Source organism: Gymnodraco acuticeps, unplaced genomic scaffold, assembly GCF_902827175.1.
Source record: "Gymnodraco acuticeps unplaced genomic scaffold, fGymAcu1.1, whole genome shotgun sequence".
Lineage (NCBI taxonomy): Eukaryota > Metazoa > Chordata > Actinopteri > Perciformes > Bathydraconidae > Gymnodraco > Gymnodraco acuticeps.
In genome coordinates this window covers 2,593-21,427 of record NW_022990328.1, presented here as the reverse complement: position 1 = coordinate 21,427, position 18,835 = coordinate 2,593, and the positions used below count along the sequence as shown (strand labels likewise).

The window sequence follows — 18,835 nt, the reverse complement described above, 5'->3', positions numbered from 1 at the left end:
GTGAGAAATTGTTGTTTTCTTGGACCTCGATGTGAAGTGAAGAGTTTGACCTTTTAAGGGTTAGGTATTGCAATTTCACACGTGTGCAAAAGTTTAATTCAACTGATGTGCGATTAATTAAGCGATGTGATGCAAGTAGCTCTTGGCCACTTTCATTTTTTCAAAGTAGCTCTCAGATGAAGAAAGGTTGGAGACCCCTGATCTAGATCATTCAAAGTAAATGTGTTAGATTGGAGTTACTAGAGGTAAGATGATATAAGAAGTCTTTCACAGGTTTAGGGTTGGTTCTTTCTATACAGTATATGCTTTCAAAGGATCCTCCATGTTATCAATAATGAATGCCACTGTATGGTGGAATATATATATCTGTACAGCATCCAGAGATCTTTTCCTCCGCCTCTTCAGAAGCTCAAGATTTATCGTCTGAGAGAGGAAGTACGAATTCAAGCTGCAGGATTTTCTTTCTGGCAGACGACGCACAGCCTTGATAAATCCTTTTATAATGAACTTGTTCACGTATTCAAACATCCAGCAGTCACAGAGCTTTGTCAATATACATTTCAAATCCACCTGATGAATGTACTCTTATATGAACTCTCTTTTTAGCCTATTTTTGGTCATTTGAGAAAAATATTGCGCTTAAGAAGCTAAATGTTCCACTTTCCTCAGTAGAACACTGTGTCTATATGCCGTTTACATTAGGTCTGTATGTAACAATGTCACGATACAATATGTATGATGAGACATGGGTTAAGATTGAATACATCCCAATATATCGTAACACTGTTGGCAGGGCAATATTTTGCGATTTTAGAAAATGTAAGAAACATGACCTAGTATAACGAACATACCCTTATATGCATCAAATTGAGTTAATAATCACTTTTTTGTGCAAAGAGAACATTTGCATGGATCAGTCCCTGTTAACATCTCACATTATAGCATATTTTGAATGCAATGAAAGGGGGAGAGACGAGGCAGAAAAAAACTGGTATGTAAAAATAACGTACGTTAGTTATTTGGAAGTATTTACGTTTCAATAAAGATTAAGTTCTACAAACACGGGTTTGATGCAAGTCTTGCCAACCAACAGAGGTATCATTTACTCAGCTGATAAGTGATATCGTTATCGCAATATTAAACAGTGTTATCGCATGTTTTTCTGATATCGTGGAACCCTTTCTCAAACTCTTAGTTTACTGTACATCCGCGATGAGAACAGCTCCATTAGAGTTTTGACGGCGAACAACAACGAGTAAATGTGTCGTTAAACCAAATTACCTGAGATGTTGACACGGCAAACAACCCTTTACACATGGCATCCACGTCAATTGATTGACCGTTTATACAAAATATACTACTATAGATCAGACACAAAGCCAGGTGTAGGATGAGGCTTGCAGAGAGGGCAAAAGTACACACATCCTTTACTCAAGTAGAAGATAGATACTCGTGTTTAAAAATACTCTGGTGAAAGTAGAGAGTACTGACTAAACTTCTTTACTCAAGTAAAGTAAAGAGGCTTTGAAATGGACTTCAGTAAAAAGTACCCATAACTAGGCAGCTTTTTTAAAGAGTACCTGACCCTCCCTTTATAATTAATAGAACAATAATGTCATTGTTAGCTAATGAATGTTTCCATGCTGAACAACGGCAACATGACAACGTTTCCATTGGTCCCTCTTCTTTAGAGAAGAACCAGGAAATGATGGATACACGGATCGTGTTCAAATTAATAGGCACGCAATGACTCTAAAGAATAATGATCACGCATCAAACACACATTCAGACTAAAGGAACCAGCTGTTTGGGAAATGAGAGAAGTAGAAAGTACAGGTATTTGAGTTCAACATGTAAGAAGTAGAAAGTACAGGTATTTGAGTTCAACATGTAAGAAGTAGAAAGTACAGGTATTTGAGTTCAACATGTAAGAAGTAGAAAGTACAGGTATTTGAGTTCAACATGTAAGAAGTAGAAGTACAGGTATTTGTGTTCAAAATGTGAGAAGTAGAAAGTACAGGTATTTGAGTTCAACATGTAAGAAGTAGAAAGTACAGGTATTTGAGTTCAACATGTAAGAAGTAGAAAGTACAGGTATTTGAGTTCAACATGTAAGAAGTAGAAAGTACAGGTATTTGAGTTCAACATGTAAGAAGTAGAAAGTTCAGGTATTTGTGTTCAACATGTAAGAAGTCGAAAGTACAGGTATTTGTGTTCAACATGTAAGAAGTAGAAAGTACAGGTATTTGTGTTCAACATGTAAGAAGTAGAAAGTACAGGTATTTGAGTTCAACATGTAAGAAGTCAAAGTAAAAAGTCGTCAGAAAAACAAGTAGTGGAGTAAAGTACTGAAACCAGAACGATGTACTTATGTACAGTAACGAAGTATTTGTACTCCACTACTCCTCTGGAGTCTTACCGGAGTGGATGAACATGTGCTTGCTGTAGTTCTTCCTGGAACGTAAAGATTTGCCACAGTGCGTGCAGTCGAACGAGGTCTCAGATCCCTGGGAGGAAGGGGAGGGGCCTGCCGAGGAGGCGGGAGGGGGCGGGGCCGGGGTCATTGGCGCAGGAGGTGGAGCCTGTTGAGTTGGCTCCGCCCCCGCCATGCTGTCAATCCCACCCATTGGCCCGCCCACATAGAAGGGGGATGGCTGCGATTGGCTCACTGGGTACTGGAAGAGGAGCTGAGGACGAAGAAAACGTCAACTGTTAGCGCCGGAGAAAATGTCCTTTCTTTTGTTTAGATATCTACAATACGATTCTTTGATTTGTGCCGTTCTGTTTTGTTCAAAAGATAGTCACAATCAGAATAAATGTGAAAATTAACTGTGAACATGTTTTTATATTTCCTTGTTTGTATTTATTTTGTTTAGATATTTACAAATATAAGGGGAGGGGGTCGATGTTCTCTCTCTCTGCTGTGCTGTTTAAAAGATCATCTGAAATTGCATTGTATTTCTATTCCATATCTACACAACAAATGGTATTTGAGAACTAAAATAAACCTAGAAGTTGATAACGTTTTTTCAAGGATTTAATTAAGTAATGTGTTATTATAATTAGGGCCGGGACTCGATTAAAAAAATTAATCTAATTAATTAGAGGCTTTGTAATTAATTAATCGAAATTAATCGCATTTTTAATCACATATAAATATTTGACCTGAGAACAGTGAGAAGCAATATTGTTCACATGGATTTTAGTATACCATTAGGCGCATTCACACCGCAGTACTTTTCCCACAAAGGTTCATGAGAACTTAGTTCATGAGAACTCTTTGAACCTGGGGGTGGATTAGGCAAATGAAGCCGATGACGTCACTTCTTCTTCTTCTGCTTTGGGTTTACTGGCAGGCCGCAAACCACTTCACGGCGTATACTGCCGCCCAAAGTCCCCGGGCGGAAGTTGGGGACTGGCTTCAGTAGAAGCTGCTGGGAGTCCCAGCAGCTTCTACTGAAGCCTTCCGAGTAAATCGCCAGAACGCCGACATCTCCTCATCTCCACCGCTCCCATGTTTTATTTTGTGTTGCCATAAGTTAGTCTCTCTGCGTTTCTGCGCTGGGCTAATGCTAATGCTAATAATGCTAATGCGAGGATAATAAAATGGCGGCTTCACAAAACTTTTTGGAGTTTTACGGGGCGTGGTTTGCAATCCGCCCAGCCAATCAGACATATAGCTCTTTTCTCACAAGAGATCCGTACGAAAGTCCCTGCTCTCTAGCAGCTCTCTGCTCTCTAGCAGGGACTTTCGTGGGGGTAAAAAGGTTCTCATGAACACATTTTAGTACCGGCTCTTTTTGGTGTGAACGCGATAAAAGAGGCTAACGTCCACGCTAGCTTCCACGCTAGCTGCTATATGTTTTGCATTGAGGTGATACTTGAGGCTTGATGTGCTGCGGTGATATGCGAATTCCTTTTTGCATAATTTGCACACAACCGTGCTCTTATCGACGCTTTCATCCGTCCGTTTTTTTAAACAACATTTCCCACTGTTGTTCACTGTGGTTTGTTGTCTGAAGTCATGAACGTTAGTTGGTGCTCCAGTATAATCGGTACGCCTGAAACTCATCCAGTGAGAAACGTTCCGTGGTGCAAAAATAAGTGCGATTAAAATGCGTTAATTTTTTTAACGCGTTAATTTTTGCGTAATTAATTAATCTTAATTAACGCGTTAAAGTCCCGGCCCTAATTATAATGTATTCCTTCATAATCATTATCATGTATTTTTTGGGTTGTATTTAAAGTATAATAATAGTGTGCGGTAAACATGTATGCATAGACAGCTGTTTATGCGTGTGTGTGTGTGTGTGTGAGGGTGTATATCTGTTTATACATATATATTATGGGTAAATAAGGAAAGAGGCTCCATTGGTTGACACACCTGTCAATCAAAATGAGTAGACTGCATCTAAAAAAAACTCCATCACCCGTTTCATTGTTCTGAGTTTCCCTAGAGCTTCTATGTGTTAAATTCTGCTTGGATTCTGTATTATTTGTAGTTAAAGTGATCTGTCTTATACATCTTGAGCTTGATTTTTCTCCATATTTAATAATTAATGTTAATATTAAGATACTGGAGAATTATCTGGTATCAGAATTCCATAACATTTAGATATTTAATTAAAAAGAGAGTTCCTAATTAATAAAAATGTCCTTGAAAGTCATCAGAAAACGATATGCAATTTCCAAAGTGTTTCTGTAATTGCAGTACAGCTTGAATATAATTAGGTGTTGCTTATGAGCGGCTGAGCACACTGACCTGGTTGTTGATGGACTGAGAGGTGGGAGGGGGAGTCAGGGGCTTGTTGACCCTCCCTCTGGGGTTGAAAGCCATGGCCTGAGGAGGCTCACTCTGGGGCCAGAAACTCTCCGAAAACACCCCCTGCTCATCGTAAAAATTCTGAAAATACACACAAAAACACACAGGATAAATAATTAAAGAACCCAACTCATATCTCAGGAAAACTGACAACAGCAGCTTCAATAGATTTCATGTTTTCGGCTTCAGATAAATAACATACTGTATCTTTAAGTACTGAACGATTACCTGCTCCATAGATTCACAACTTCCTCGTCTCCCTTGATGAATGTGTGCATAAAGAAACAAAACCCTAACTACATATGTTTTGGGTCCTTCACTGCGTCTCCTCTCTTGTACATATACCTACAGACCACGTCCCCCAGTATTTGCATTTACAACCTATTGTTTACCCCTATCGTCCACATGCGAGAGTGACGTTGGAAAGATCAACTTGTACAGAGCGGTCCGACCAGTCGCGCTGCATTTCTGTCAAAACAGCAGGGATCAAAGGTACACTTTAACGTATGGCTGCCGGGGAGATAATGTGTGAAGAAATACCAGGGTGAGTGAAGCTCGTCTGACGTGAAGGGAGCAGGGTCCCAACAGGACTGTTTCTGTTTGTCAGGGGGATAACAGTGGCGGAGCTGGGGGGTGAATCCTGGCCACCCTATTGGCCACCCCAAACAACCTCACCACGGGGGCCCAAACAATTTTAGAACATTAAGAAAAAAATGTTTAAGTAACCTTTCATCATTCATCAAGAATTAACATTAATAGCATAACATAACATGCTAAAGGCTAAAATCCCAAAGTTCCCCTGCCTGAAACGCCTCCATTGGACTCCTTTGTTTACTTCCATAACATAGTGACATCACTTTGTAACACTTGCGCTTCTATTGGCTAGCGCTCCAACACATTGTACGTGATAGGCTAAGGGGCGGGACATCTCTAAGCGGTTGACCAATCACAACAGAGTCGGCCAGCTAACCAATCAGAGCAGACTGGGCTCTGGTTTCAGACAGAGGGTGAAAAGAGGTGCTGCAGCACAGACAGTATGAGAACAATGAAGAGCTTTTTGAACATTAGAGCATGGACACATGTCCCAGTAGAAGAACATTGTTGAGACGTTGGCGCTATTTGCAGCTAGGCTAACTACTTATACAATAAGAAGGATATCGGAATCAGTGGAAAATCTTGCTAGCTCCTCTAGCATTCATTTTAGATCAGCTAACACTGTCAGTTAACGGTATAGCGGTTTGTTTGATTATATCCTGAAGCTTTACTTCTCCTTGCCGAGTCTAAGGTATACTTTTACACTTTTGACGGCTTAAGATAGCAGAAGATAACCTGCAACATCTCATTTTTTTATTTTCGCTAGTGGAGCCTCGCAGATGGGGGTGCTGCAGCCCCCTCAGCACCCCCCCTTACCGCATCCATTCGCGATGTCCCGCAGACCCCACGCAGCAACCAGGAAACAACACCAGTAACCCAGCTCACACTGTCCGCTCCTCGAGCCTCAAAGGGCGGAGCAGCGAGCCCCGCAACATCCCGCCAACACGGCACCCAGACCCCACGCAGCATTCTCATCTGTTTGTCATTACTGGTGTCATTTCCTGGTTGCTAACAAACGCCATAGTAACACATAATCACTGATGTCCCGCTGTAACGGTGGTGGACTCATCAGAACAGAGTGGGCGAGCTGACCAATCAGAGCACAGTGGGCTCACAGGGAGGGGGGGGGCAGGAGCTCCAACAAGCCGTGTAGGACAGAGAGTGAATACACACACTATACAGAGATGCTGTGAGAAACCAATGTGAGTTTGGAACATTGAACAATTTAAATCTATGCTAGTAGACCTCAACAGTGGAATTATGATCAGTAGAAATGGCCATGACACGGGACCTTTAAATGTCTCACAGTGTATTTTATCATACCTCTAACTCTTTTCATAATAAGTTATTTTGAGATGAAACCATCTCTCAATATTGGGCATGAATAGTCTTGACATTTGAAAAGGATCAAATGGGCGGTGGTGGCGAAGTCCATAGGGACTTGGCTTGGCAACTGGAAGGTCACCAGTTCAAGTCCCGGAAAGACCAAGTGCTACCGAGGTGTCCCTGAGCAAGGCACCGCTCCCTACACTGCTCCCCGGGCGCCGTACTTAATGGCAGCGCACTGCTCCTAACACTAGGATGGGTCAAATGCAGAGAAACTATTTCGTTACATGGTACCTGTACTACGTAATGACAATAAGTTGAATCTTCTTCTTCTTCATTAGTAGAAAGATAAGTAAAAAACACGATTTGTAAAATGGCTAAGGTACCACAATCGGAGGCTCCTTTTTGTCTTACACTTCCAAAATGAAAAGCAATGCTCGAAGATGAATCAGGTTTCAAAGGTTTGTGATGAGATGTTTTCACACTGTGTCAAATGATCTAAAGAGCAGAACAGTGAGACTGCTCATGTTCAGAAGATTAGATTATTTCAAGCAGTGCTGGGTAAATGGATGATCACATGCTTTCCTTCACATGAAAAACACAACGCCCTAACCTCCTCCCAAATTGCTCCATTTCATGTCGTGAGTGACTCTGCAGCACTTTAGAGGAACATACTGACAGGCCTGTAGCTGCGTCCTGTGTGGCAGATGTTCCTTGTGTTGTCTGCAGCAGGCTGCGGCATAAATCCGCTCCGCTGTGTTTTCTCTCCTTTCAAGAGTTGTGACAGAAATAGTGAGAATAATGTTTTCTTCCCCTTCTATTGGATGTTTCTCATTGTAATGACGCCACACCTCAGGCCATTATGATGATGATTTATTATTCTTATTAATCTTCTCTCTGTATTTAAGTAATTGGTATGTTAGCTGATATACATAGATATCTTGCTACATGCAATCCCATTTTATTTATATAGCACATTTAAAAACAACAGAGTTGACCAAAGTGCTGTACATCAATACATAAATAAAAAAGCAGCATAAATACATTTAGACAAAACCGATAGGACAAAACAAAACGAATGTAAAAGCACGAGACAATAAAACCATCCTTATAGCCACAGACTGAAAACCCTCATACACGATTAAGGTGAGATTATTGCCACCAATGGAGAGATGTATGTTATATGTGCAGTAACTATTCTGCACACATTTGAGTATGTATGCGGGTGCATGTTGTATGTATGTATGCGGGTGCATGTTGTATGTATGTATGCGGGTGCATGTTGTAGTATGTATGCGGGTGCATGGTGTATGTATGTAAGCGGGTGCATGTTGTATGTATGTATGCGGGGTGCATGGTGTATGGATGTATGCGGGTGCATGTTGTAGTATGTATGCGGGGTGCATGGTGTATGTATGCGGGTGCATGTTGTAGTATGTATGCGGGTGCATGTTGTATGTATGTATGCGGGTGCATGGTGTATGTATGTATGTGGGTGCATGTTGTAGTATGTATGCGGGTGCATGTTGTATGTATGTATGCGGGTGCATGTTGTATGTATGTATGCGGGGTGCATGTTGTATGTATGTATGCGGGTGCATGTTGTATGTATGTATGCGGGTGTATGATGTATGTATGTATGCGGGTGCATGTTGTATGTATGTATGCGGGTGCATGTTGTATGTATGTATGCGGGTGCATGTTGTGTATGTATGCGGGTGCATGTTGTATGTATGTATGCGGGTGCATGTTGTATGTATGTATGCGGGTGCATGTTGTATGTATGTATGCGGGTGCATGTTGTATGTATGTAATGCGGGTGCATGTTGTAGGTATGTTAGGCGGGTGCATGTTGTAGTATGTATGCGGGTGCATGTTGTATGTATGTATGCGGGTGCATGTTGTATGTATGTATGCGGGTGCATGTTGTAGTATGTATGCGGGTGCATGTTGTATGTATGTATGCGGGTGCATGTTGTATGTATGTATGTATGCGGGTGCATGTTGTATGCATGTATGCGGGTGCATGTTGTATGTATGTATGCAGGTGCATGTTGTATGTATGTATGCGGGTGTATGTTGTATGTATGTAGGTGCATGTTGTATGTATGTATGCGGGTGCATGTTGTATGTATGTAGGCGGGTGCATGTTGTATGTATGTATGCGGGTGCATGTTGTATGTATGTATGCGGGTGCATGTTGTATGTATGTATGCGGGTGCAGGTTGTATGTATGTATGCGGGTGCATGTTGTATGTATGTATGCGGGTGTATGTTGTATGTATGTATGCGGGTGCATGTTGTATGTATGTATGTAGGTGCATGTTGTATGTATGTATGCGGGTGCATGTTGTATGTATGTATGCGGGTGCATGTTGTAGTATGTATGCGGGTGCATGTTGTATGTATGCGGGTGCATGTTGTATGTATGCGGTGCATGTTGTATGTATGTATGCGGGTGCATGTGTATGTATGTATGCGGTGCATGTTGTATGTATGTATGCGGGTGCATGTTGTATGTATGTAGCGGGGCATGTTGTATGTATGTATGCGGGTGCATGTTGTATGTATGTATGCGGTGCATGTTGTAGTATGTATGCGGGTGCATGTTGTATGTATGTATGTAGGTGCATGTTGTATGTATGTATGCGGGTGCATGTTGTATGTATGTATGCGGGTGCATGTTGTATGTATGTATGTAGGTGCATGTTGTATGTATGTATGCGGGTGCATGTTGTATGTATGCGGTGCATGTTGTATGTATGTATGCGGGTGCATGTTGTATGTATGTATGCGGGTGCATGTTGTATGTATGTATGTAGGTGCATGTTGTATGTATGTATGCGGGTGCATGTTGTATGTATGTATGCGGGTGTATGTTGTATGTATGTATGCGGGTGTATGTTGTATGTATGTATGCGGGTGTATGTTGTATGTATGTATGCGGGTGCATGTTGTATGTATGTATGTAGGTGCATGTTGTATGTATGTATGCGGGTGCATGTTGTAGTATGTATGCGGGTGCATGTTGTATGTATGTATGCGGGTGCATGTTGTATGTATGTATGCGGGTGCATGTTGTATGTATGTATGCGGGTGCATGTTGTATGTATGTATGCGGGTGCATGTTGTATGTATGTATGCGGGTGCATGTTGTAGTATGTATGCGGGTGCATGTTGTATGTATGTAGCGGGCATGTTGTAGTATGTATGCGGGTGCATGTTGTATGTATGTATGCGGGTGCATGTTGTATGTATGTATGCGGGTGCATGTTGTATGTATGTATGCGGGTGCATGTTGTATGTATGTATGCTGGTGCATGTTGTATGTATGTATGTAGGTGCATGTTGTATGTATGTATGCGGGTGCATGTTGTATGTATGATGAGGTGCATGTTGTATGTATTATGAGGGTTGCATTGTATGTATGCGGGTGAATGTTTGTATGTATCGGGTGCATGTTGTATGTATGTATGCCGGGTGTGCATGTTTGTTGATGTATGTAGGGTGCAATGTGTATGTATGTATGTCGGTGGATGTTGTATGTATGTATGCGGGTGTATGTTGTATGTATGTATGCGGGTGTATGTTTGTATGTAATGTATGCGGGTGTAATGTTGTGTATGTATTATGCGGGTGCATGTTGTATGTATGTAATGTAAGGTGGCATGTTGTATGTATTGCGGGTGCATGTTGTATGTATGTATGCGGGGTGCATGTTGTAGGTATGTATGCGGGTGCATGTTGTATGTATGTATGCGGGTGCATGTTGTATGTATGTATGCGGGTGCATGTTGTATGTATGTATGCGGGTGCATGTTGTATGTATGTATGCGGGTGCATGTTGTATGTATGTATGCGGGTGCATGTTGTAGTATGTATGCGGGTGCATGTTGTATGTATGTATGCGGGTGCATGTTGTAGTATGTATGCGGGTGCATGTTGTATGTATGTATGCGGGTGCATGTTGTATGTATGTATGCGGGTGCATGTTGTATGTATGTATGCGGGTGCATGTTGTAAGGTGTATGTTTATGTATGCGGGTGCATGTTGTATGTATGTATGCGGGTGCATGTTGTATGTATGTATGCGGGTGCATGTTGTATGTATGTATGCGGGTGCATGTTGTATGTATGTATGCGGGTGCATGTTGTATGTATGTATGCGGGTGCATGTTGTATGTATGTATGCGGGTGCATGTTGTATGTATGTATGCGGGTGCATGTTGTATGTATGTATGCGGGTGCATGTTGTATGTATGTATGCGGGTGCATGTTGTATGTATGTATGCGGGTGCATGTTGTATGTATGTATGCGGGTGAATGTTGTAGTATGTATGCGGGTGCATGTTGTATGTATGCGGGTGCATGTTGTAGTATGTATGCGGGTGCATGTTGTAGTATGTATGCGGGTGCATGTTGTATGTATGTATGCGGGTGCATGTTGTATGTATGTATGGCGGTGCATGTTGTATGTATGTATGCGGGTGCATGTTGTATGTATGTATGCGGGTGCATGTTGTAGTATGTATGCGGGTGCATGTTGTATGTATGTATGTAGGTGCATGTTGTATGTATGCGGGTGCATGTTGTATGTATGTATGCGGGTGCATGGTGTATGTATGTATGCGGGTGCATGTTGTATGTATGTATGCGGGTGCATGGTGTATGTATGTATGCGGGTGCATGTTGTATGTATGTATGGGGGTGCATGGTGTATGTATGTATGCGGGGTGCATGTTGTATGTATGTATGCGGGTGCATGTTGTATGTATGCGGGTGCATGTTGTAGTATGTATGCGGGTGCATGTTGTATGTATGTATGCGGGTGCATGTTGTAGTATGTATGCGGGTGCATGTTGTATGTATGTATGCGGGTGCATGTTGTATGTATGCGGGTGCATGTTGTATGTATGTATGCGGGTGTATGATGTATGTATGTATGCGGGTGTATGATGTATGTATGTATGCGGGTGCATGTTGTATGTATGTATGTAGGTGCATGTTGTATGTATGTATGCGGGTGCATGTTGTATGTATGTATGCGGGTGTATGATGTATGTATGTATGCGGGTGTATGATGTATGTATGCGGGTGTATGATGTATGTATGCGGGTGTATGATGTATGTAAGCGGGTGCATGTTGTATGTATGCGGGTGCATGTTGTATGTATGTATGCGGGTGTATGGTGTATGTATGTGGGTGTATGGTGTATGTATGTATGCGGGTGCATGTTGTATGTATGTATGCGGGTGCATGTTGTATGTATGTATGCGGGTGCATGTTGTATGTATGTATGCGGGTGCATGTTGTATGTATGTATGCCGGTGCATGTTGTATGTATGTATGCGGGTGCATGTTGTATGTATGTAAGCGGGTGCATGTTGTATGTATGTATGCGGGTGCATGTTGTATGTATGTATGTATGCGGGTGCATGTTGTATGTATGTATGTATGCGGGTGCATGTTGTATGTATGCGGGTGCATGTTGTATGTATGTATGTATGCGGGTGCATGTTGTATGTATGCGGGTGCATGTTGTATGTATGTATGTAGGTGCATGTTGTATGTATGTATGCGGGTGCATGTTGTATGTATGTATGCGGGTGCATGTTGTATGTATGTATGCGGGTGCATGTTGTATGTATGTATGCGGGTGCATGTTGTATGTATGCGGGTGTATGTTGTATGTATGTATGCGGGTGCATGTTGTATGTATGCGGGTGTATGTTGTATGTATGTATGCGGGTGTATGTTGTATGTATGTATGCGGGTGCTTGTTGTATGTATGTATGCGGGTGCATGTTGTATGTATGTATGCGGGTGCATGTAGTATGTATGCGGGTGCATGTTGTAGTATGTATGCGGGTGCATGTTGTATGTATGCGGGTGCATGTTGTATGTATGTATGCGGGTGCATGTTGTATGTATGTATGCGGGTGCATGTTGTATGTATGTATGCGGGTGTATGATGTATGTATGTATGTGGGTGCATGTTGTATGTATGTATGTAGGTGCATGTTGTATGTATGTATGCGGGTGTATGATGTATGTATGTATGCGGGTGCATGTTGTATGTATGTAGGTGCATGTTGTATGTATGTATGCGGGTGCATGTTGTATGTATGTATGCGGGTGCATGTTGTATGTATGTATGCGGGTGTATGGTGTATGTATGTATGCGGGTGTATGATGTATGTATGCGGGTGCATGTTGTATGTATGTATGCGGGTGCATGTTGTATGTATTGTAGTTTGCGGTGCATGTTTGTATGTATGTATGTGCGGGTGGCATGTTGTATGTATGTATGCGGGTGTATGTTGTATGTATGTATGCGGGTGCATGTTGTATGTATGTATGCGGGTGCATGTTGTATGTATGTATGCGGGTGTATGGTGTATGTATGTATGCGGGTGCATGTTGTAGTATGTATGCGGGTGCATGTTGTATGTATGTATGCGGGGGCATGGTGTATGTATGTATGCGGGTGCATGTTGTATGTATGTATGCGGGTGCATGTTGTATGTATGTATGCGGGTGTATGTTGTATGTATGTATGCGGGTGTATGTTGTATGTATGTATGCGGGTGCATGTTGTATGTATGCGGGTGCATGTTGTATGTATGCGGGTGCATGTTGTATGTATGCGGGTGCATGTTGTATGTATGTATGCGGGTGTATGGTTGTATGTATGTATGCGGGTGCATGTTGTATGTATGTATGCGGGTGCATGTTGTATGTATGTATGCGGGTGCATGTTGTATGTATGCGGGTGCATGTTGTATGTATGTATGCGGGTGCATGTTGTATGTATGTATGCGGGTGTATGATGTATGTATGCGGGTGCATGGTGTATGTATGTATGCGGGTGCATGTTGTATGTATGTAAGCGGGTGTATGGTGTACATGTATGTTTTAAAAAATGACAATAAAAAGAGTATAAAAAAACCCATCTTACACATCAAGGTATTTCTGAAAAGTTCCCCTCTTTGGCCAAATGTAAGAGAATCCGTACATTTTCAGTTGGCCTTTTTCGTAGGCACCTCTGAGTTAAACCCACCTGTCCAAATCCCGCCATGGGTTCCTGGGAGCCTTCCTGCTGTCCATCTCTTCTCCCGTCCTGCATGGAATAGATGGTCCCATCCTGAACGCCTTCATCTTTCACCACCACGCCTTCTCCTCCCAGCACCTGACCAGGAGAAAGAAAAACACCCCATTTCAATGCAAAGTAGTAAAGAGATAACGTTTGCCTTAGTTGCAGGAGCTTAAAAGGCAGAAGATCACAGCATATGGAGTTAGTTAGAGCTCCTTTTTAAAAGCCGGTGAACTGATAAGTTTAACGACCTACAGTGAATGAGCAGAAGTCCATAGAACATCAACAAGGCAATTACTGCAGAAGTTGAGGCGAGAGCTCCTCTTCAACTGTGCAAAGTGCAGGAACATCTGCAGTCAGTGTGTGGTGTGTGAGAAGAGGGAAAAAAGCAGCAAAAGGAAAAAGAAGCGAAAAAGCAAAGCAGCTCTGCGTGCCTGAAAGCTGTAACCATGGAAACCCTTCCCCTTACCTAAACTGGTTCCTGTTACAGCAGCTCCTACTCACCTTAATATATTTACTTTATTTAACGTACTTTTGTTCTTTAATATTTTTTTATGCATGCTTCTTCGTTAACATTAATCTGTCTTTTATTTATTTGTATTACTGCACATATTTTATTCCATTCTATTTGTAAATACTGCTATATTTTATTTTACCATATTTTTTAATGTTATTATAGCTTTCTGAAAATAGTGTTTTTTTTTTACTTTTATGTATGCACCATGACATCAAGTCAAATTCCTCGTACTTGGTAATAAACATGTTTCTGATTCCCCTCTGTGGGACAAAAAAAGGTATTCCGATTCAGATTTTATGGAATTGTAATTATTGTAAATCTAACTGTATTTGTGTCATTGTGTTTTGTACCCATTCGTTGGTATTTTCCCATTTATCTTGTCATTTTTACTATATTCTCAGATATGTTGGTTGTTTTTACATTATCATTCATGTTTGTTGATTTGTGAAGCCCTCTGAGAGAAATGTGTTTTGTGATATTGGGCTATATAACTACATTTGAATTGAATTGTTTCTGATTCTGATACCTGGTGCCTGAGCGGTTGCCTCTGTTTCCGGCTGTGACTCGCCCCTCTGTCTCGGTCTCCCTCTCTCCCCCGATCCCTGCCGTCGTGCTCCTCCTCCTCGCTGTACCGCTCCATCGCCACCAGCTCGTCCGATAGATCGCCGGCGTTTCCTCTGAGACTGTCCCTGCCGATGCTGTCGACGCTGCCCACGCCGGAGCTGCACCCGGCCGACAGGTTCCCCGTGCTGCCCGCTCCGTTTGCCGTCTGCGCCAAAAGGTCCCGCAGCTTGTACCGGACGTCCTGAGTGCAGCTGGAGTTCTGCTTCATGAGGATTGCCCCGTCGTTTCCACCACACATGGATCCTGGTCCCAAGTCGCCCAAAGACATCAAACTCACCGTGTTAGCTTGCTCCATTTGAACCGAATCGTTAACATTGGCGACTCCTAACCCGCCGCCCATGTTACTAGCTGCACATTCTGCCATGAAGTTGGGGAAGTTTGCGTACGCTCCACCTCCGCTTGCACCCACAGAGCAGCTCCCACCGCCCCCGCTTTCTCTCCCTTTCCCCCCGCCTCGCTGTTCTTGTTTAGGGAGAACTCCTCCGAGCATCCCTCCTCCTCCTCCTCCACCTCCGCCTCCTGCTGCCGCCGCTGCCGCCGCCGCCGCTGCTGTAGCCGCCGCTTTCCTCTGAGAGATAATCTGAGTACACTCGTCAATAACCGTCTTAATCTGCAGGATGCTGGCGGCAGTGAGGATGCAGAGGGCCTGGGATTGCAGCACCACCAAGGAACCGCTGTACATGAAATCCACCAGCTGCTTGACGGTTTCCGCGGGCACCAGAGGGGGCACGGAGATCTCAGAGTGACCCAGGAGGAGTTTGTCCTGGAAGAAGGGGCTTCCGGCGGCCAGGACGCAGGCGTGTGCTCGTAGCGAGGCGTCGTGTATCCTTACCGTGACGTCGCAGAAAAGGCCTTCGCGCCGCTGCGTTCTCAGGGCCTCCAGCACCGACTGGCTGGAGTTGTGGAGGTGGATGTAGTGCACGGTCTCTGTGCCGGACACCATGGCGGGAGGCGGCGAGTCGCTGGGGATCGGATGGGAGTGGGAGTGGGGGTGAGGGAGAGGGGGCAGGTGTCTGGGGTTCTGCGACAGCTTGAGGGATAAGGAGGACAGGGAGGGAAACGGGTACAGTGCATGGGCCACGGTGGGTCCGTTTTCCCTCAAACAGTCATGAGTCTCTGATTTGGGAGAGAGAGTGAGCGAGCGAGCAGATAAGTGTGTTGTCCTGAGAGAGAGGGGGGTTTCCACCAGCGTCCCTTTCTTTTTCACAACCCTGTTGAGATAAATCAGAAAGAGAACGATTAATGTTGTATTCGGGATTGTGGGAAACGGCATTTCGATCTCTCCGACTGTACACACAAACTGAAAGATTGACAATAAAGTTGACTTTGATGAAACACTAAGCAGCTGTTAAACATTCAGAAATAAAGGATCAATCATCTCCAAGAATGTCATCCTTTGAAGTTCCTGATTCCAGTTTCTAAAATGTTAGAATTTGTTTCCTTTGCTTTTAATTATAGGTGTCCTCGACTTCAGAATTTCTTAGATGACTTCAAGGTTTCAAGGCTTTGTAATTGTCATTATAATCTTAGGTCACAGGCTCCTCCAACAGAGCAACACAATAACACAGATAAAATAGTACAAGTAAATAAAATATAATACAACAGAAACAGAATATAATAGAAACGGTGCAGAATAGTCTACAGTCATTGGAATATTGATATATGAGTTGCAAACAGATGAATGTTCTTTGACACTCATGATTAGTTGATACGATAGACAGATCTGTAAACCTGAGTCTCTCCACAAAGGAGCATGGTAAAGCAACACTTTGACACTCCTTAGAAATACAAAATAACTTATTGACTTAAGAAATCTTAGTTGACTAAGACCAGATAGAAATCTATCTTTTTTAGAAGTGGCGGACCTACATCGAGTGACAGTAAAATGAACATATTTGGGTTTTTAAATGCTTTTCAGATCAACTAGAACACACATAATCATATGTATGTAACCATATTATTAAGAAATCGAAAGATCATTTAATTGAGATGTGGCAGCCCTACTTTGAATGACAACTGCAATACTTATAATAATACAAGAACATATTACAATACTAAAGCTAACAATCATGCATGCTTTTTGTACACCGATGTGTGCCATGTTAGAGCTAAGAAACACGGCTGTATTTGAAGCAGACAACTACATGATATGTTAATGAATTCCTCAATCAAGTCTCGTGCATCCTCTGGAACACCTGTCCTGGACAAATGACAACACGTGCAGTGCGCGAGCCCAACAGTTCCCTCAGGTCAGTTTATTTGGCCATTATTCACAGCGGGTGGCCGGTAACGCAACACCAAAGATACATTTGTCTGTTAGATGCACAAAGAGTGAGGTAGTAGAATCTGGACAATCATAACCCTTTGTTTATTAAGTGTAAACTGTCAGTTCCAGTTTCCGAGCAACGACGTTAGCTCCAGGTTAACGGTGACAAGCTAACCAGAACTAACCTGAGTTAAGCCGTTAGCTTAGCGTTAGCTGTTGACATTAGCCACTTGACACCCGCACGGAAATCTGCACGAAATGTACAGATTTTCTTTATGCAAAATGAGCCTCGCCATCGTGCCTATCGTGACACATAAAAGCAGCTATCGGAGCTAGCTCCATTACAATGCTAACCTAGCTCGGTTTACTAGCTAGCTAGCTCAAATTGACACAACTAGTTACGTTAGCATGCCATGCTAACGGGCTACCACCACCCTTTTGTTTGGCACAAAGTGCGTTAACGTGACACTCGTGTTAGTTGAACCGTGTCCCAGGTTGTTTAATCGTGATCACCTACCCGCAATGTGCAGTGACAGCTCGGCGCTGTTGAGTTTGAGGCAGATGGATGCAGCAGGAAGCTCTCAGTGTTAACACACCCAACCTGGTGAGAGCTGGAAACAAACACACACGCAAACACACACTCTCATACTCACACGGACTGTCTTGCACACAGACAAGGGATGTGGAGTTTCTCGTGCTTTAACGCCAGCTAGGCAATCCACACATATAATATATGCTGTATGCTCCTCTCTCATTCACACCCTTTTATAAAGTAGGACACATTCCTGTACACAGATTTTATCACATCAGACTGAGACGTGGAGGCACAGAAATGCATGTGAGCACACCTGTACACACCCACACACTGCAGGAAACACTAACAAAAGAATGATGCACACTAAAGCATATAGAACTTGTTTAAATAGATGTGTAATATGCACCTTAGTTTACATGCATCTAATGAATAATTAGTCAATATTAAATCACAACAATACTGCAAAAAATAAAGAAACAACACTTACAGCCCATACAGAGCAACGCCAGCTTGGCAAGCCATTATATATGCTGTGTTTGTCTCACATGAATACGTGATCACACCTTTTCATTAAGTAGGACAAATTCCTGCACACAGATTTTCTCAGCAGAGATTTGAATGCACAGAAATGCATGTGAGCACACCTGTACACACCCACACACTGCAGGAAACACACCGTAACAAAAGAATGATGCACACTAACACAGAAGGCTTTGTTTAAACTTCATTTGATTAAAATCGGTATGTTACATATGGGGGAATTGGTCCATGGCTTTAGCACAAATTATTGAAACGCTCACACAATATCAAATGCATGGCGTTTGATAAGTATAACAAGCAATAATGTAAAACAAAGATGAATACTGAATGAAGCCATTGTGTATATAAAGATATGTATACAAACATAGGTACTTTGTAAGTCAAATACAAATAAAATATATTACATGACCTTACATTGCAATAAGTGCGTTCGACCAGGAAGATCCAAACTTGAAGAAAACAGAATCATATAAGTACATCAGGTTTCATAGAGCTAAAACATTTCAAGTGCTACTCA

General features: G+C 42.6%; 1 protein-coding gene across 2 annotated transcripts; it reads right to left on the bottom strand.

Moving 5' to 3' along the window:
* Positions 1–2,419: 2,419 nt before the first annotated feature.
* On the bottom strand, positions 2,420–18,077 carry LOC117550668 (zinc finger and BTB domain-containing protein 45-like; the record flags this gene model as incomplete). 2 transcript variants are annotated; one of them, XM_034223145.1, is given in 5 exon segments in its annotated part: positions 2,420–2,687; positions 4,763–4,903; positions 13,804–13,932; positions 14,880–16,188; positions 17,761–18,077. In XM_034223145.1, coding segments are annotated over 4 exon segments (1,579 nt in total), but the record flags the coding sequence as incomplete, so codon positions are not given.
* Between the last annotated feature and the right edge of the window lie 758 nt (positions 18,078–18,835).